This window comes from Pungitius pungitius, chromosome 9 (assembly GCF_949316345.1).
Source record: "Pungitius pungitius chromosome 9, fPunPun2.1, whole genome shotgun sequence".
NCBI lineage: Eukaryota > Metazoa > Chordata > Actinopteri > Perciformes > Gasterosteidae > Pungitius > Pungitius pungitius.
The window spans coordinates 16,727,290-16,747,307 of NC_084908.1; the positions used below are offsets into that span (position 1 = coordinate 16,727,290).

The following is a 20,018-nucleotide window of genomic DNA, read 5'->3' on the forward strand; positions in this document are numbered from 1 at the left end:
TCCTTCCCCTGAGAGACTTTGGTCAAAACTTGCGTACTTTGGGTTTATACTTTAAGTATGTGCTGCATCCGCAAAGGAAGTACTGTTGCATGCTGGGTGCTTTAAATTGGAACGTACTACTTCCTTACAACCCAGCACCTTGAACTGTGACCCTGGTGCTGATATATCTGTTGTACAAAGGATTGAAGGTCAATGAGATAAAGCAACTTTTGTACAGCTCCTCAATATCCGGTTCATCCTTAGACCTTGAATGCACAAGTCAACATATTTTTGCCAAAGTGTTAGAGTAGAATGAAAGTATTTCCCTGTGAGAAACTGCAGGAAATGGATGTACGAGGCCCTGGAGGCGGCCACCGGCTCTCAGACTTAAACTTCCATCTGGGAACCACAACTAGCCATTATGTTTATGTTTCCAAGACTTACTTTGAATCGCAACATTTAAATAAACTACAGGGATCAATGTTGAGGTTATTATTGTGTGTACTGATCATTAATGAGAAGCAACATACAGATTAAGGGAAAGAACATTCAAGCATTTCAATAACATGACAATACCAGAGAGAATCCAGAGGTAATGCACCGTTATGTTAAGTATAATTAAAAGGCAAGTTAGGTGCTTCAGCCACTAGAGGGCGCTCACTAATTGCTCTAATGTCTGGAGGTCTGAGCCGTCTCAGGTTTTCTCTTAATCGTGTGTTATTTCCAGGCCTCACAAATGACCATAATTGACCACATGGCAGTTGCCCAAAGCACAGAGTTTTAATTAAATACTAATAATTATACGCAGGACTGTTTGGATCATTTTTTGGTTGATATCACATTCCTCTTTATTTCCTAACCGAACCATTTCCATTAAACATTTAATGAAGGGCTTCATTTTTCAGGATGCGATCATTTTTTTCTTAATCAAACTTATGAGCTGTTGAGCCTTAACCACAAAAGCTTTATTACTTTAAAAAAAACACATAAATACAGAAGTCAGTGGTTGTTGCTCTTCACTATTTACAAAAATGTCCAATAGTTCATCAACCCACCCGGTACCATCGCTGTATGACAGGGACACGATTACTCTGCATTAATCGCTCTTCTTTGGCCTCTGCTGTGTGTGTGTCACAAAGGCCCATCACAAAGTCTTCTTCTGTAAAATTGCCCTCACCAGAACCGGGTCGGCTCGGCCTTTGGTCTCCTTCTGAACCAGGCCCATCAGCTTGTTCAGAACCTTCTTGTTCCCGTTTCTGATGGCGCGAACCTACGCAGAGGCACAACAAACACAAGACACCTGAAAACCTGCCAAATCGACAAAATATGATCACAGCTATTGTCACGTTGCGAGCCCTCACCTCATCCGGGTGCGAGTCCACCACCTTCTGGCAGATGTTGTGCAGCTGTGTGGCGTCACTGACAAGACCCAAGTCCCCCTCTTGGATGATCTGCGCGGGCGTCTTGCCCGGTGACCTCCACATCTCCTGGAACACCTGCGGGAAGAGGAAACCGGGATGACGCAGGTGAAGCTACAACACAAACAACCACCAGTGTGTGTGTGTGTGTGTACAGTATTGAGTGACAGGTAGAAGCTGGTAATTGCATGCTCTGTGCAGCTGACTGACCTGCTTGGCAACCGGAGAGGAGATGTGTCCAGTTTCCTGGAGCTCCAGCAGCTCGGCCAGAGCAGACGGAGCGATGGGACTGAAACCAAATTGAAAGGGGTTTTTGGGACATTGCAGCTTAAGGGATGCAGTGAAGTATCTTTGCTCCTCGGTTTTGAACAACAGTGGTACCAGGCGGCTCAAAATCTCAACTGATCATCATTGTTGGTGTGATGCGGATCCGTTCTGACACAAAGCACGGGGACTGGAAAAGTTCGGTTCGACAAATAATCTGCTAATGTATTCGAGTTGTTTCCAGGCCTCCACAGAGCATTGATGTAGGCCTGCTGAGATATTTCACAGCTCCGCGTCGGTGTGCCGTCACGGGCCTGCCAAGAATCCTCCCAGGCAGCCAGCTTCCCGTCATCGGCACCCCCCCCAGCTTCGAACCCCCGAGGGGACACCCCGGGAGAGGAGGAGGGACCGGTCTCACCTGGAGGATGCTGATACATCGTGTCAGGTGAGCTTCACCTGCTCCCTGCTCAATGTGCTTCAAAATTGCTTTTTTTTCCTCCTACTCAAGGACCAGAGGGATAAAAGAACGGTTGTGACGCGTGATACAGGACAGGCGACGTGAAGAGGTTTCATGTCCGAAAGTCTTCGTAGGGCCGCAAAACGTCATGTTTAACGAAGACCGTTTATTCTTCCCCCAAAATGCCAATTAGTGGGTTTCTTCCCCCGCCTGCAGCTCTCCACAGTGCTGCCGGGCCGCTCTTTGATTTCCCGCAAGTCTCCTACTTTCAACCAAAGAGGACACAACGTCATGCACATGCCTTCTCTGTGGATGACTCACACGCAGAAGAGTAAATAAAGTATCCCTCAGAGCATCTGTGCCCTGTTTTTGAGATTAAGACAACAATGGCTCCCAGTTGAACAAAAATGAAAAATATCCATTATTCAAATTTCTGAATGTATTATACATACATCTATATGTTTCAAGTTGAAGTGAGGTTTCTAAAGTCTCAATCTGGAGGATGCATCCCCCCCCCCCATGAAAGCAGAGAAACGGCCTCCAGCGCCTCAGTGTGCCGCACGCGGTGGTGTCAAAGCGTGAAATGGATTATGGCAACATCTCTTCATAGTGGAAAAATCAAAATATGATTCGTTCAATTTTATGAGTGTTGTTTTGGAACATCCTTAAAAAAACTAAACGTCACTACGACCCTGGCTCTGAGGGAAGTTTATTGGAGTTATTGGTTTAACTGGTGTTAGAGATCTAATGTTCATGTGTTTATCAAGGAGGGGGATTAGTTCTCCCTGCACAGCCTTACCTGCTAATGGGATTTTTTTTTGGGGGGGGGGGGGGGGGGGGGGGGGGTTCGAGAGATTCTTTGTGGACCAAATCTATCCGTAAAACCATCTGCCACGAATGCTTAATTCCTTGAGAAGTGTCTCAGGCTTACGTTCAGTCATGAGTAAACGGATATGGAGCTCAACTTCTGACATCAGGTGAACTAAATCGTGTTTAGGGGTTTCTCACAAACAACTTTAAACCCTCGAAAGCAGCGGCTTGTGACTTGGAATTGAGAAGAGCCCGACAGGCTCCCGTGTGCCACCAACGCGGGAAATGAGTTCGGAGTGAAAGTTCACAGCTGGACCGTTCGATCTTTCATGTCATGTGATGTGTTAGAACAGCTCTGTGCGTCCATGAGCCGAGACGACGTGACTCACCTCTGGCTCACGCTCATGTCTTGCTGTTTGAGGTGACCCACCAGCTCGTTGGTCACCCAGCCAATCACCTTCCTCGGCTCCTTCGTGGTCCCCTTCAGCACCGCCTCAAAGTACTCGGTGAGCCCGTCCTCGTTCTGCAACGACCATCAGAGAGACGCTGGGTGCTGGATTCGGTTGGCGAGAATCACGTCTCTCTCTCTCTCTCTCTCTCTCTCATGAACTCACCACCAGGGTGAAGCTGTGCTCGGGCAGGATGCCGTGCGTCTGCACCAGCCGCTCTCTTTTGACGCCGGGGAGCTCCGGCAGCGCCGCCCTCGTCTCCTGCACCAGCACAACCCTCCGCGCATCAACGCCAGCGGGCAGCGACGCCTTATCCTCGTACACCACCAATGGGGGCAGGTTGGGCTCTGGCATGAACCTGGGGGAAGGGGTGGGGGGGGGAGACAAGCGGAGGGGAAGAAAAGGGAGGCGAGGGAGGGTTTATCGCCACGACAGATACGCTTAGAGAAGAGGTCGGCTTTTGTTTGGAGGCTAATAGTCCTCATGGCATCACACTTCCACCTTGCTCCCCAAGTGATTTGACTCAATCAGCCTTAAACCTGTCAATCATCCCCTCCCCCCCCTCTCCACTCAAACTTACAAATAAGACCGAGGTCCATCTACCTGCCACTCTTTCAGTCCCCACTCGGAGCAGGATTATCTTCTGATACCATGAGTGAACGTCAATAAACCTAAAAAAAACTTGCACTTACCTGTAGTCCTGAAGACCCTCTTTGTCCCTCTTAGGAATGGTCTCCCTAGAGAAAAAGATGCAGACATTCGATTATTAACCAGAGCAATTGTAGCTGAACTCAAACAATTAGTCGACTTGACGAGTCAATCGGAAGGAGGTTCGCCAAAACTTCACTGGTTGAAGGCTCTTAAACGGGAAGATTTGCTGATTGGACCAAATGTCAAATATGTTTATATTTTTTTTACCTAATAGAAATGATTTCGCCATGGTGTTCACGAACACAGACCGTTTCATAAAACTCAGCTTACAAAGCAAAAGTAGAGAAAATAAACTGGCTCACTCCGAGTGGCACATAAGCTCTCAGAAAACGGGAAAAAAAACAGGACGCCAAATACAAAAATTCAGCGCGATTAACGAAAAAGCTCCAGAGTAACGGTCGGAGGGGGCGCCGTACTGGCGTCGCGGCCCTCTGCTCCCCCCCCCCTCTTACCCGGACTTTGAATCGTACGCCCGGGTCTCGTTTTGCACCGTGCCCCCTCTCTGCAGGACTTCCACCTGTCTCCGGATCTCGTAGTCTGGGGGACGCAAAAAAAAGGAGAGTAACTAAAAAAAAGAGTGAATGCAGCGCTTTCATCACCACACACACACACACACACACACACACATTGCATTCCCGAACTATTCCCGAAACACATTTGTACCACGTGTACACCGCTGCCAAGTTTGTATTTAGAAGTCCTGCAGAAGAACATCGTCATTCGCCACAACGTCCTATCTGTCTCTGTCTCTGTGTGTGTGTGTGTGTGTGTGTGTGTGTGTGTGTGTGTGTGTGTGTGTGTGTGTGTGTGTGTGTGTGTGTGTGTGTGTGTGTGTGTGTGTGTGTGTGTGTGTGAGAGAGAGAGACCTGCAGCAGCCAGTTGAGACCCGATCACATGAAACCGTGTTCAAAGAACCTCCCTGAATACCCGCCGCACGCTCAAGCCGGACACGCTGGACATCTGGAACCTACCGATGGCCCTGGCCAGGTACCGGACGCTGTTGATGTTCTTCACCTCCGTCCTGACGCCCAGAGGCTCCCCCGGTTGGTGGACGGACACATTGGCGTCCACTCTCAGCTGTCCCTCTGTGGACAGAGACGGGACATGGGTTTGGTTTTTTCGAAGTTTGCCGGGTTTCGGAGGAAGAAGAAGAAAAAAAAAAAAAACAGAGAGCGAGGGGTACGGGGCAGGCAGAGAGACACACAGAGGGACAGGGATTTCCGTACCGGACATGTTCCCCAGGCAGGTGCCCAGGGCCTGCAGGATGAGCTGAAGCTCCCTGACAGCGGCGGCGGCCTCCTCGCCGCAGCTCATGTCTGGCTCCATCACCAGCTCCATGAGGCCTACACCTGTGTATAAGAACACCCGTGTTTCACGTCTCTGAAGCTGCATCGGACACACTCGACTACGACCCATTTTACGGCTGCCCTGCACCGCATGGAACTGCCCCGGCACATCCCAGCACCACCCAAGGTCACCTGCTCTGTTGAGGTCAATGAGCGTCTGGCAGCGCACGTCATCGTGGAGACTCTTGCCGCTGTCCTGCTCCAGCTGAATCTGCTTGATGCTGACGGTTTTCTTGACGACCCGGCTCCCGTTTTTCCCCCCGAGGAGGCTGTAAGCGAGCACGCCGTCCACCGCGATGGGCCGCCGGAGCTGCGTTATCTGGTATCCGGCCTGAAAATTTGGAAAATCCATTAGTCCGTGGAGCAGGCGGTTCCGTCGTCAAGCCCTGGCCAGCAAGGTAGTGGCAGTGTCAGGTTGGAGAAACGGTCATTCGGGGGATCATTCTAAAAAATCAGAGAATAAATGATCAGAATTCTCTGGAAAACGTTTGGCCCCGCATGGCATAATATTTCGGTGCTAATGGTGTCGTCTGCTCTATATGTCCTCTGATCATTGGGGGGGGGGGCATGCAAACTTGCTTTCGCTGTGAGGCGACAGTGTTTTAACCACCGCACCACCGCGCCGCCCTGCAGCAGCGGCCGTCCTGGGTTTTTGTAGAGATGCGGCGGGCGGCATCAATTAAAACCCCCCGGCGGGCTGATTGGCCGGAGCCCGTCGCTAGAATGCAGCAGCACAGCACGCTGCCGCTTTCACTCGAGGCTCCTTTTCAGAAAAAACATAACAATGATAATTCCGTCTGCTCCTCCGCTCCCGAAAGAGTCGCCGCCGAGTACGGATTTCCAGCGTTACTATGGCAACCACACCACAGGAACTACACGTTAGCATCACTCATGCTAAGGAGAGTGAGAACAGGCTCCCTATACAATGTGCCTGATTGACACAATCAATAAGTACCTACTTTAAATAGGATGAGAGAAAAACAACTTATGAGTTGGTTTTCTTCTTTAACTCCCGTTCTTCTTCACTAAATCTGATGGATTCTATGTGAAAACCATTTCATTATGCTGCTTTTCAGAAATCCCCCGTTTCTTCCAACTTCAACACATGGAAGGCCGAGGCCGGTCGGCTCCCAAGCAGACCCCCGCTTAGTCTCACACCCTTTTTACATCCAGCTGTGGTGATTCACAAAATGCAATCAGGGGATTCTAGTGAAACATATCAATAATACACGACGCAAATTACAAATGTATTTTGCAAGGGCAGGATAACCCCCCCCCCTTTGATCCTCCTCCTGGTTTGATTTTATGAGCATTGATTACACTCAAACTTTAGGTCGCATGTGAAAAGTATCATCTGCATAATTTAAACCACTCTGACTTCAGGTTATCAAGCAATTTCAAGCTGCGTCTCTTTTTTTGAATCGCCGATGAGACTGCTGCTAAATAAACCATTATTTAAACAACAAGGCCACGGCAGCTATTGTGTGCAGAGCCCACGGTGAACTTTAAGCACAAATAAACCGGCCGCCATGAGTTGTTTGGGATATCTCGGAGAAAAATACAAATTGCAATCGGGTGTTATTGTTCCCGCTGCGTGTCAGCTGTTGAGAGTTATTCCAAAAGAAGGTGATGCAATCTCGGGCAAACGCACAAAGGAGAAAGCCAACAGTAATCCCTCTGCATCTGGGAGGGTTTTGCTAGAATTTTAGAGTTGCATGGACTCTGGGGAGATAAGCATTCCCCAGCATTGTGATTAAAATATGTCCAGCTGCAACTGTGTGATAACCAGTAAAGTCTGTGAAATATTAAATGGGCACAAAAACTCCATCTATTAAGATCTACAGAAAGCTATTGTGCTTCATTAAGTCTCAACGGTCATATTTTCACAATACAGTCCAGTTATCAAAAGAATTAGAGCAGAAACCATTCAGAAATATCAATGGCAGCAATTTATATCTCTATACTCATTTATATCAGTGCTATTATTAGAAATACCATCTGATTCTCTGTCTCAGTGTGTTTCCTGCTTCGTCATGGGGTTACAGCATTCTCATTTAAAGCCGCATCTTTGGGAAATCCACTTAAGCTCTTCATTGCCCTCCTCATCACCTTCCCAAAGCCGTGTTAACATAATATCTTAGGAGGGAACGACTGACCTCCAACACTCAGGACGCAAAATTCCCCCAACAGCCGTCTTCAGAGAATCTCTCAATTTATTAGAAAAGGTCTTTGTAGGGCAAGCCTCGAGTTCCTGTGACATTTGGTCTTTTTCATCTCAGCTTTAAAATGTCACTCATAATAGAAGTCAAATTACCCCGTGGGCTCTGAGGGGTAGTGAAACTTTGCCATGCGAGCCCCCCCCATTACAGAGAGCAAAGTGAACATCTCTTGGGCGAGGCTGTTAAATGGAAATATCAATGAGTGTCTTTAATCTCCTCTACCTCGACCAGACAGCTAACCCGTATGGCATGTTGTTGGATATTCACATAGTATATATACGCTACTCCTCAAACAGAAAAAGCATTTAAAAAAATAAAATAAAAAATAGCTATCTCCAAATCATCAGCGAAGAGGGAAATGAGCTGCGGAAAATGTTCAAATAGGAGTGCACTAAGGGAAATGAGACAGCTAAAGAAAATGGCCAGTGTGTTTTCGTTAACAGCTTTCGGTGCCATTCGTCCGTACGTGTGGCAAACAGCCTTTTTGCTGCTTCAGCAGGACTTGCTCCCTATTTCAATTAGGGCTCATGGCCGGGAGACTGCAGTGGCAAAGCTGTGAGGGAGAAGTCGGGGGGGGGGTCGACGAGGAAAGCTTATATCAAAGCCAAATCAATGATGCAGCATGGTGTGCAGGGCTATAGTGTCTTTCCGATGCGGCTCGCCAGATAAAGTACCCCATTAACGTGTCGTAAAAAACCCAGGTGTTGCACGGAAAGCAACCGTTGAGAAGCGGGCGGCTGGAGAACTCACGGGGAGGTCGGCGTAGAAGTAGTGTTTCCTGTCAAAAAGGGATTTCTTGTTTATGGTGCAGTTAAGAGCCAATCCCGTCATCACCGCTGCCTCGACACATCGCTTGTTCAGGACCTGGGGAGACACGTGCAACAGTCCTACTGCCTTACATGAAGTGCTCTCAAGAAAGGGTTGCAAGATTATTTTTTTTTGTCTGATTCCAGTTGAAACAACACTTACGGGTAATGTGCCTGGTAAGGATGCATCAAAGGGAGACACCAGGGAGTTGGGGGGTGCCGAGAAACCAACCGGCGAGCCGGAGAACAGCTTGGTGTTAGAGTTAATCTGGGCGTGCACTTCCAAACCCACCACGCCCACCAGGTGCTGGGAACCGCTGGGAGAGAGAGAGAGAGAGAGAGAGAGAGAGAGAGAGAGAGAGAGAGAGAGAGAGAGAGAGATGTAAGCATTATGTAAGCATACATAAACCGGAGACCATCCCTCCCTCGAGACAAATGAGACGTTCCACCTGCTCTGTGCCGGTTGTACAGTTTGTTGTTTGCTGTGTAATGATGTGAAGTACAAATCATGCCAGTTAGTCTTGTGCTCTAGTAAAGCTTCTCTTACACGACAAGGCCTCATTTAACAAAATACTTAAGTAAATGGGGAGAGCTTTTAACAGGAAAGGGATGTATTACAATAAGATGCTACACCGTCGCATCACGGAATAAAAGAAAACAATCTGTTAACTGCAGATGTCCACACTTTAAGAAAGTAAACAGGTAGAACTCTCAGGGGGATCATTGATTTGACTATAACGGCTGATCTAAATCAAAATGTAAACACAGCTTGTTTCTATCCAGGGAGCTAGTTCCAGTAGCCACGGAATAAACCTGATTAATCTTGATAACAATTATCTTTTTAGATAGGTCGACCTGGCGGAGGAATCTCATCCATTGGGTGTTATTGAACCATATATTCTCTACTGCAGGTTAGCGGAGGGACACTAATATCTATGAAGGGACAGGTCAGGGGCACCGTGAAGCATAAAGTATTCCGCTGTAAGTTAGCCAGCATCCTTCACTTACCTTTTTGTCCTCAGCTTCAGTTGACTCTCGCATCGCGAACTCGGTGTGCTTATACTTCTAATGATACACGAAGCCTTTGGATACAATATCGATATTCTTTTATTCATCTTATGCAGCAGCTCACTTACTGCTACAGAGGAGGCGGCCATGTTGTTACGTCACAGAACAAGGGAGTTGTAGTGCTTTAAAGTGACAGTTTACATCGCAGCGGACGACGCTAGTTGCGATGTAAAAACTACAAATACCAGTCTCAGGTAACTTTGCGGTTTCCTACATATACGGCGTCACTTCCGCTTAGAAAACTGGCGCGACTTCTTCACATGGCTGTAGCACCGCTGTTAGATCGGGTTGTGTACTAAGTTTAAAACATTGATTTTACAGACGATTTAAAAAAAATCCTTCAATATGATGGCCACAAACGAAAAAGACGCCTGCGGATTAAACGGCGACGACCCATCTGTGTCTTTCAATGGCGGCAACGACTCTTTCGGCGAAAAGTCCTACTCGTCGGCAGTCAACGGGAAGGAGGCCCCGTCTCAGAACGGAGGAACCGGGGAGGAGAGGTTCACCTTCAGCCCGCAGCCCACCATGGAGGACATCAGGCGGATGCAGGCGGAGTTCACGGACGAGAGGGACTGGAATCAGTTCCACCAGCCCCGCAATCTGCTGCTGGCCATGGTCGGCGAGGTGGGCGAAGTGTCGGAGCTCTTCCAGTGGCGGGGGGAGGTGGCCGAGGGCCTGCCCGGTTGGACCGAGTCGGAACGGGAGCACCTGGCGCACGAGCTCAGCGACGTGATGATCTACCTGGTGGAGCTCGCCGAGAAGTGCCGCGTCGACCTCCCGCGCGCGGTGCTTCGGAAGATGGCCCTCAACAGACTGAAGTACCCCGCGAGCAAAGTGCACGGGTCGGCCAAGAAGTACACGGAGTACAAGGACTGAGTTTAAAGTTGAGACCCTGGACTGTTTTTTTTTTTTTATATACTGCTGCTGAACACTTGAAATGGCTTTTCCTCTGCTCTTAACGTGTGTGCTGTGATCCACGCGTGTTTCGTGGCGTGTCACAACAGGGCCTGATTCTGTTTAACCTTTTTTTTAAAAAAGTTTTTGTGCCTCATTGATCTACGTGTGAGTTGAAGGCAATGCATGCTCTGCTGAGAATATTTCTGTTGTTTAGTAACTTTTGGGGAGTCTATTGAAGAATCAATTTCTCACTGACCGTTTTTAGAAAATCTGTTACCATGTGAGTTTCCCCATCTCAGGTAAAAATTTGTTTTTGAATTCAGGTTTTATTCACATCGCAACTATCACGTTTCTGTCAGAAGTAAAAGTTGCTTTGACTGTTTGTTGCCTCATCTGCTGCTTATTGTCAGTCTGGTTACGAGATGAGGCCTTATGAGATCAGAGTAAATAAGCGCCTTGAAATTTGGTTAAAATGATTTATCTTAAACGTTAAATAGTTCTGCTTGGTGCTAGTTCTAATAGGTATTCTACTGCCATTCATTCAAATGTGCCTCCCTATATATTGGAAATACCTCCTGTTTTTAATGTAGCACGATTCAAAAACAAATTAACCCGACCTCTCTAGACAAGATTTATCATCGCAGCGTTTGCAACCAATTCCTTGATATGCTGCATTTATGTATCATTTAATTTAAAAAAGAACGACTTGCCAGGTAAAAAAAAAAAGCTGAACTATCATCAATTTGAGGTCTGGTGTCTTGCCGAAGGACACCTGGGGATTGGACACCTGGGGATTGAACTATCGCCTTTTTGAGATTTGTGTCAGCCAATCTACATATTCCACCTGGAATGAAACTTCCAAGCGGAATATATAACTTCCATTTAGAGCCTCACGGCATCAAAGTTGTCCGTCTGTTTTTTTGTTTTGTTTTTTCACGCGATGCGTTGCGAGAAACAAACGTTGCCCTCGGCTGCTCAGTGGCTCAGAGTGAGTGAGTCATCCACCGGCTGCAGAGGATCCCGCATCACTAAGACGCTGCTCTGTGTACACATCGAGCCCCCCCCCCCCCCGCTTCGTTGCAAACGGCTTTTAAAGTTAAGCGAAGGTGATGCGGCGGGCCACGTTTAAGTGTGTGTGTGTGTGCAAAAGATGTGGAAACGCAAACCCTCCTCCTCTGCTGCCACTGGGATGTGTAAATACATCATTTTCCCTCTTAAAGCTCTTCAGAGTGCGGGTTAAAGAGAGCTATATTTCTTATGAGCATGTTTTTCAAGTCATAAATCTCTCTACACTGCCACAGTTACCTGTGTATTGTGCACTGATTGCTCTCCAGTACAAAACAATCTGTCCCTCACATGAGTTTTGCAATTGCAGAGTGAACCGCACAACAGTGTGCACCAAATCACACGAAGGTCGCCACATAAGGGTTCTCTTCTCAACACCCGCTGGGTGGACGGGTAGTACGTTCAGCCTGAGAGAACACTGGCACTGCTAGAAGTCATCGTGTAGAAGATTTGTCAGATTGGGATGCAGCAAAGTTCTGCCGTACAATGAAATTTCCAAATCTGTCCCTGAATCCTGCTCCAACCTCGTTTAGAAAGGTCAGACATTGAATCAATGTCTGCTAGAGGTTTGCAGCGTATGCATGAATCGTATGTAGATGTCTTCAAAGACGTATATACTCCTCATTCTGTTCATGAGCAACAAACCCTCTTGAAACGTGCCGTTTTCGCTTCGTCGCCCGTCGATACGTTTGAGACAAATGAGTTACACAGTAAATTAAAAGGACTTATGCCATATCTGTGTTTGCACATTGAGGCTGAGAAATCATTTTCCACTTGGTGTTCCCCAATGCTGCTGTGATGGGGACGCTCTCTGAAATCCATGTATAAGTCTTTAATACTTTAAGCGGAGTCAGAAACTAATGTGTAATACCCGATTTAATTGACTTGACGTAAGCTGTACCTGCTATTTCATGCAAGTCATTTCTACATTTTTTTTGTTTTTTTACAACAATACCTGGGAAATGAGCACAAAATTCATCAAAAGTGGTGCATTTAATTCACTTAAAAATGATGGAAATAGATGTAGACCAGTTATTTCAAAGGAGGTGCCCAAGTCTCGCTGTTTATTTTACTTATGAACACTAAAACGTAAGCTGAAAGTTCACGGAGGAGACGTCTTCATATCTGCATGCTGTGAGCGAGAAGTCGAGAGGTTCCCATGGTAAACGTCTCGGTGGTGAAGTCGGCGCTGAGGGCTTAATCCGTCTGAAACTTTTAATGAGTTTTAATCTTGCGCTTTCTCCTCCTTCCTGACACCAGCAGCGGGGCCTTGTTGCTTCCGATGGCTTCCAAAGGGACGCTCACTCGAGTCAATGTGTTTGTTATTGTGTGAATAAACGGTGGTTTCTCTCTTTAAGGCCACTTCCTGCTCCTTTTCACCATCCGAGTCACACACAGACATTCTTTTATCCCGTCACTGAGTGGGAGCTGTCGGATTTTCACACAGTGGGGTTACCCAGCAGCCGTCTAGCACATCAAATCGCATCCAAAACACACACACGTGTACGCACACACACACATTCACACAGAGATGCTGGACCGTTGCTAATGGCAAGACATGATGTCTTTCCCCTTTGTGGGGTTTTGTCAGTGAGAAACGCATCTTAAATACCCCAAACTGATCCATTCTCAACATCAACCATTTGGCAAAGGTTTTTTCATTTTTTATAAAAGTAAGGGCAGCGTTGACAGTGTTTCAAGTCAAAATCTCTGCCAACAACCAAACATTTATTCAAGTGTCTCCATGGTTTTTATTGTCTGCAAGCTGGGAATTCTCAACATCTTTAAAGTGTGACAACGCCTTCATTTCTATATTTTGCACTTTGCTTTTTTTTTTGGGGTGATGAAATAGTTGATGGAATATGACAAATTGAACAGAATTCTATTGTCACAAATATTTGGATGCATAAATATCTTAATGATTCAAATGTCCTTTATACAATATTTATACAATACACATGCTTATCAAGCTAATCAAGATAATTAAACAGGGCCACATTCTGAGTAACTCTGCAAAAACAAAATAACAAACAAATGTTGTGTGAAAAGTAATTTATTGTGTATGTCATTCCGGGAGGGTGAAGCCCACCTGTGACCTCGTTTGTATGTTCCATTGTTAACACCTGTCACCTAATCCCCTCACTTTAATTAAGTTACGTTTTCGGGGCTGAGTGGAAGAATGTTATTGCCCTTGACCTCCTCCATGTGTGTGTCTGGCTCAGTATTTTTAGCTTTTGTCTGTCAGCAACAGTTTCACCTCAAGGCTCGGGTATTATTTCCTCTCAGACGCCGAGAACAACTTGAACCAAACAACAACTGTTGCCCAACGACTCACTGTGTTCAGGCGTCCAGGGGCCTGTTTCAGAAAGGAGGTTAAGTGAAAACTCTGAGTATGTTAACCCTGAAATGAGGGAAACTCTGAGTTTTCTGTTTCAGAATGGGAGGTATGTTAAACCTGAGAAAGCAGAGTCAAGCCTGTCAAGCCTGTTTCAGAAAGAGAGGTAACTTATACTCAGAGTCAGTTACCATGGCAACTTACTCTGTGAACCTAACCTGGTCGGGAGCAGGTTTTCTTCGGGAAACCCAGAGTTTATTTCGTCTCCTCCCCTTTTTTAAAGAGGAAGTGGTATTTAATCACCTCATTCATTCTTTCGGTATTCATTCATTGCGCACATTTCAGTCACGCAGAGCGCATCAAATCAAGTGAATGAAATGGCATGTCCTTTTATGGACGATCCTGTGGATGAAGAGGCTGCATTAATCCGTAGGGAGTTGCATTTACGTCGGGAGATGATTTTGAGACCCAGAGTGGATTTTTTGTCATATCCATATTCATTTTTATTTGAGCGGTACCGTTTTTCTTTACAGTCAATAAGATACATCCATAATCTCATCCATCCTTACATCAGAAACCACAGCCATCGCGGCCGTGCTCTAACATCCGAGCAGATGCTTTGCGTTGCATTACGTTTCTTTGCAAATGGTAGTTTTCTGTATAACATTGGGGATGCAGAACATATCAGTAAGGCTACTGTTTGCAGAGTTTTAAGGAAAGTGTGCCTCGCTCTTAAGCGCTTTCTCCAAATTTTTGTGCTGTTTCCTGGGCACAAACCCGTGAAAGCCATCAAAGAGGAGTTTCACAGGATTGCAGGTCAGTGATGTATAAATCGGTTTAAATGAGGCTAACCTGATAAATGACGTTCAGTTAAGAGCATATTGCTGCGACCCCTGGAAGTAAACTTGTCATGAACGATGCTGGAGCAGGCGGAAGCAGGACTCAAATGCAGAGATTCTCGAACAACGTGCTCTTTAATCTTGACAAAAAAACAATAACGTGCTCCAACGGCGAGGGACACATAGACAATGACACGACGAAGGACAACAGGCACACAGGGCTTAAATACACAAGGGAGGTGCAGGTGATTGGACACAGGTGGAATCAATCAGGCAATCACAGGACAAGGCAGGAAGTGAAGTTACCCAGGAACACAAGAGACATGACCACTACAAAATAAGACATAGCAGAACCAAACCGTGACAGAACCCCCCCCTCAAGGACCGAATTCCAGACGGTCCTAAAGGGGGGCAGAACCATGAAAATCAGACAAGGGGCGGCAGGGTGGGGACCCGACAGCTATGGCGTGGGGTGCTCAAGGGGTCTGCCGGGTCGGCGACCGGGCCTCGGGGGGTCTGCCGGGTCGGCGACCGGGCCTCGGGGGGTCTGCCGGGTCGGCGACCGGGCCTCGGGGGGTCTGCTGGGTCGGCGACCGGGCCTCGGGGTCTCGGGGGTCTGCCGGGTCGGCGACCGGGCCTCGGGGGGTCTGCCGGGTCGGCGACCGGGCCTCGGGGGGTCTGCTGGGTCGGCGACCGGGCCTCGGGGTCTCGGGGGTCTGCCGGGTCGGCGACCGGGCCTCGGGGTCTCGGGGGGCGCCGGGCGGTGCGGCTCCGGCGTCGTCGTGGCGTGGGGCGCCGAGCTGTGCGGCGCCGAGCTGTGCGGCTCCGGCGTCGTCGTGGCGTGGGGCGCCGAGCTGTGCGGCTTCGGCGTCGTCGAGGCGTGGGGCGCCGAGCTGTGCGGCTGCGGCGTCGTCGAGGCGGGGGGCGCCGAGCTGTGCGGCTGCGGCGTCGTCGTGGCGGGGGGCGCCGAGCAGTGCGGCTGCGGCGTCGTCGTGGCGGGGGGCGCCGAGCAGTGCGGCTGCGGCGTCGTCGTGGCGGGGGGCGCCGAGCAGTGCGGCTGCGGCGTCGTCGTGGCGGGGGGCGCCGAGCAGTGCGGCTGCGGCGTTGTCGTGGCGGGGGGCGCCGAGCAGTGCGGCTCCGGCGTCGTCGTGGCGTGGGGCGCCGAGCAGTGCGGCTCCGGCGTCGTCGAGGCGTGGGGCGCCGAGCAGTGCGGCTGCGGCGTCGTCGTGGCGGGGGGCGCCGAGCAGTGCGGCGTCGTCGTGGCGGGGGGCGCCGAGCAGTGCGGCTGCGGCGTCGTCGTGGCGGGAGGCGCCGACCCAACCCCTGGCCCCACCCCCCCTTCAAGGACCGACTTCCAGGCGGTCCCAAGAGGGTGGGAGGGAGGGGTCATGGTCGGGGGCCGTGGGGACGGGGCTGGAGAATGGAGTCTTGGGGCCGGAACGGGCGGAGACGGGACTCTGGGGGCCGGAACGGGCGGAGATGAGACTCTGGGGGCCGGAACGGGCGGAGACGAGACTCTGGGGGCCGGAACGGGCGGAGACGAGACTCTGGGGGCCGGAACGGGCGGAGACGAGACTCTGGGGGCCGGAACGGGCGGAGACGAGACTCTGGGGGCCGGAACGGGCGGAGACGAGACTCTGGGGGCCGGAACGGGCGGAGACGAGACTCTGGGGGCCGGAACGGGCGGAGACGAGACTCTGGGGGCCGGAACGGGCGTGGGTCTTGGAGCTGGGGGCGTGGGTCTTGGAGCTGGGGGCGTGGGTCTTGGAGCTGGGGGCGTGGGTCTTGGAGCTGGGGGCGTGGGTCTTGGTGATCCTGTTGCCTGGCTGTAGGCCGCATGTAGCTTGGCAGCCAAGGTTAGCACCCGGTCGACATGAGGGTCGACATGAGGGTCGACCCCAGGAAAGGGTCGCCAGACTAAGGCGGGTTCGGGTGCCAAAAACTGCCCGCTGGTGACCTCCCCTGAGGTCAGCGTGGGGCGGCGGCCGGAACGCCTTCCCGTGTCTCCGGGAAGGCCGATGGCGCATGCCACCGAGGCAGCTGGGGGTCCCAGGCAAATGCCGGACCCGAGGTGGGCCGCCCGCTGCACGCTGCGGGGCCCTCCTCGAGCCAGACGGGTTCCCCAGAACGGGTTCTGGGGACCCCACTCCGCTGAGTCCTTCTTTGGTCGTGTCATTCTGTCATGAACGATGCTGGAGCAGGCGGAAGCAGGACTCAAATGCAGAGATTCTCGAACAACGTGCTCTTTAATCTTGACAAAAAAACAATAACGTGCTCCAACGGCGAGGGACACATAGACAATGACACGACGAAGGACAACAGGCACACAGGGCTTAAATACACAAGGGAGGTGCAGGTGATTGGACACAGGTGGAATCAATCAGGCAATCACAGGACAAGGCAGGAAGTGAAGTTACCCAGGAACACAAGAGACATGACCACTACAAAATAAGACATAGCAGAACCAAACCGTGACAAAACTAATAATAGAATTCCTTTTAGGATTTCCGAATGTGGTTGGATGCATTGATGGCACACATATTCCCATCATTGCACCTTCCGAAAATGAAGCGGACTATGTCAACAGGAGGTCCATCCACAGTATTAATGTGCAAGATTGCACCTACATGAAAATTAAAATTAGGTTGAATAACACACTCTTCTTCCAGTTTCACTTCTGATATTATAACAGTTGGGCAAGTCACTTATATTACTAACTACAACTGGCTTCTTCAACAGTGTAATTAGATTAATGTAATAATGACTATCTCTAGAAAGTATTGGTCTACTTATTACTAATTACTTTCTAAATCCCATATCAACTTCAACCACTTGAACATTACAAGGAGAGACAAGAAACTGCACTTTTAATGCTTTCAAATAAACATTATACAATTGCATGAATTATTCTTGAAAAAATATATCTTTTAAAATTTGATGTTAAATCCACTATTGTTTTATACAGAATTGCTTTATAGTTTATGCAGCATTTAATGCAATTACATCAGATTTTACTTTAAATTACGGAATTAAATTACAGTTTTTAGATTACATAGAAATTAATTACACACAACACTGTATAACAGTAATTCAAATGTAAACTTACGCATTGACTCGAGCAGCTATTTTCTCCCAAGCTAACTCTCTGTCCTTCGCCGCTGCAGCCGTGTTGCTTTTTTTTTAAATATATGTTCGTACTCTCCATATGCTTGCATAAGCACATCCAGTTCTGCTGGTGAAAAATATGAAGACCTCTTTTTGTCTGGCGCTGTTGCCATGGTGACTCGTAATATCTGCGCTCCATTGATAATGGCTTTTTATAGTTGTGGTGCACGCGCTTAACTCAGAGTAGGTCAACTCAGAGTTGATTGAACTAACTCATTTCAGCTGTTCTGTAACCGAAAACTCAGAGTTTCCCATCTCAGGGTAAGTCAACTCAGAGTTCAAGTTTTAACTCAGAGTTGGTTGAACCTCCTTATTGAAACAGGCCCCTGGTCGACGCGTCCTTTCGCCGGTCTCAGGTAAGGAACCTGACTCGCTGCTACCACGATATCATGCTTTTTTCTTTTTTTTCTTCTTCTTTTGTTTGCTCCAATACTGCAATGCAGTGAAATCGTGTCTTTTCATTATAACAGTGAATTGTTTTCGCTGCTTATTCTCCCTCAGGATGTTAGTGTTGTTGTTTTTTTGCGTGCCAACAAGCTGACTGCAAAATGGGTCTCAAGAAAAGGCTGTCCCAGAATTCTATTATATATTCAAAGTGTAATTTATGGTGAAATGGCTTTAGAAATGCGACTCCATTGCAAATTCACGTAACCGTGTCCTTGTAATGATAGTTTTCATGGTAAAGCTCAAGATGGCTATTGTTGCACACAATAACACACCTAGTCGTGTTTAGCTAAGCACAGGAGGAGGGTTTGAACTCCAAGGTATTCGTTACGTGACGGCCTGCGTTTACTATTCACACGGAGCACTTCCGTTGTTCACAGCTGCCGACCCCCCCCCCCCCCGGGGGCTCTCCTCCATAACGCGTTCTGATCTGCTGCTTCATAACGGTGAACAAGTCGAGTAAGATGGTGTTACTGCTCTAACAGTAATCCCCCCCTGCTTGTCTGAGGTGGGTAGTGGCCAGATGGCAGCAAGAGCTGCAGCCAACGCACGCTGCTGCTGCTGCTGCTGCAAAAAAATCACTTCAGCCTAAGTACCGCTGCTCATCCAGCGTTTTATAAACCCCACCAGCATCCACCTGAGGGCTCTGATGGAGCAGTCCATCACTGTCACTGTGCAATGGTCTCCGTGCTGAGCTTGGTGTTTGCTTGCAGGCAGTGACTCGATATCGGGTTTGTGGACACGCGTGAATGCGCTCCGTGTCCATTTGGTGAAACAGTTGTTACGACCCCGCCCTTCACCTGCTTGCCTGCTGGTGGCGGTGTCTTCCAGGGAGGGCGTGAGAGATCGCACACCCCTGCTCCCATATTACCTTTTGATTGTGGAGGGGATAAAACTCTAGTTTCCCCTCTCAACAGGCCGCCTCTTCCTCCAGGGGAGCGACTGCCTCTGGAGACGTCACTTTGGCCTACCTTTGTTGTCTTATCCAATGCATACCAACCTTTTCTCTCTCCCCCCATTTGGACTATGATTTTCCCTTTTTGTTTGAACCTAGACTTTGTTGACTTTGTTTAGTTACAGTTATTGTAAAAGATTGAATAAACTCTTTCAGTTAATTTCAGTGGGCTTGTGTTCTTTATGTTGCGGTCAAAACGAGCTGGCCGTAACATAAATTGGGGGCTCGTCCGGGATTCCTATGGGGGTAGGAAACGTTGGTGAGTATTGGTTGTATGTGTGTGTATTTTTGTGAATGGTTACCTTTATAATGGAGAACTCTGGTTAGTTTAGAGTGTTTCCAGCTGGATTGTGAAAACAGTCCTTCCAACGGAGCACTGTTTGTTGTTTTGTTTTGTTATTTTGCCTTTCTTGTTTTTGGAGGTTATCCTGGGTGGAGATTCGCTCTCTGTAGGGGGTACGCTTCCGGACTTTCAGTTGTACTGATTGTCGCGGAGCTCAGCGTTTAATGTCGCCTCGAGCCCGGTACATCTCTGAAGACCAGGTAGGATTCAGTTAGTGTGTTCTGAGTTAGGGGCTGGAGTTTTCTCGTATTATAAACGGTAAACCATTCTACAAAATAAGTAAAGATAAATCATTGTGTTAATGTGTAGAGTGTGGTTTCTTTTCGCGCTTACACTATGTTTTGACTTGTGGGAAGTCTTCGGAAGTTTTGTGAATGAAGGTTGTGGAATACGGTGACGTGATTCCTATTTAGAAGCAGTGGCTTATGGGAGTTGTATTTCGAGT

At 48.5% G+C, this 20,018-nt stretch overlaps 2 protein-coding genes across 2 annotated transcripts; one reads left to right on the forward strand and one right to left on the reverse strand.

Annotated features, from left to right (window-relative positions):
• Positions 1-276: 276 nt before the first annotated feature.
• Positions 277-9,745, reverse strand: gatb (glutamyl-tRNA(Gln) amidotransferase, subunit B). Its single transcript, XM_037471230.2, has 13 exons — positions 9,468-9,745; positions 8,623-8,776; positions 8,404-8,517; positions 5,567-5,765; positions 5,315-5,437; positions 5,060-5,173; positions 4,541-4,625; positions 4,070-4,114; positions 3,543-3,735; positions 3,318-3,451; positions 1,608-1,686; positions 1,341-1,475; positions 277-1,249 (listed from the first exon to the last, which is right to left on the reverse strand). Exons 1-13 carry the CDS (start codon positions 9,614-9,616, stop codon positions 1,124-1,126), a joined length of 1,650 nt encoding a protein of 549 aa, XP_037327127.2. The 5' UTR covers positions 9,617-9,745; the 3' UTR covers positions 277-1,123.
• An 8-nt stretch (positions 9,746-9,753) lies between these two features.
• On the forward strand, positions 9,754-11,068 carry dctpp1 (dCTP pyrophosphatase 1). Its single transcript, XM_037471233.2, has one exon. It carries the CDS (start codon positions 9,873-9,875, stop codon positions 10,404-10,406), a length of 534 nt encoding a protein of 177 aa, XP_037327130.2. The 5' UTR covers positions 9,754-9,872; the 3' UTR covers positions 10,407-11,068.
• The last annotated feature ends 8,950 nt before the right edge of the window (positions 11,069-20,018 follow it).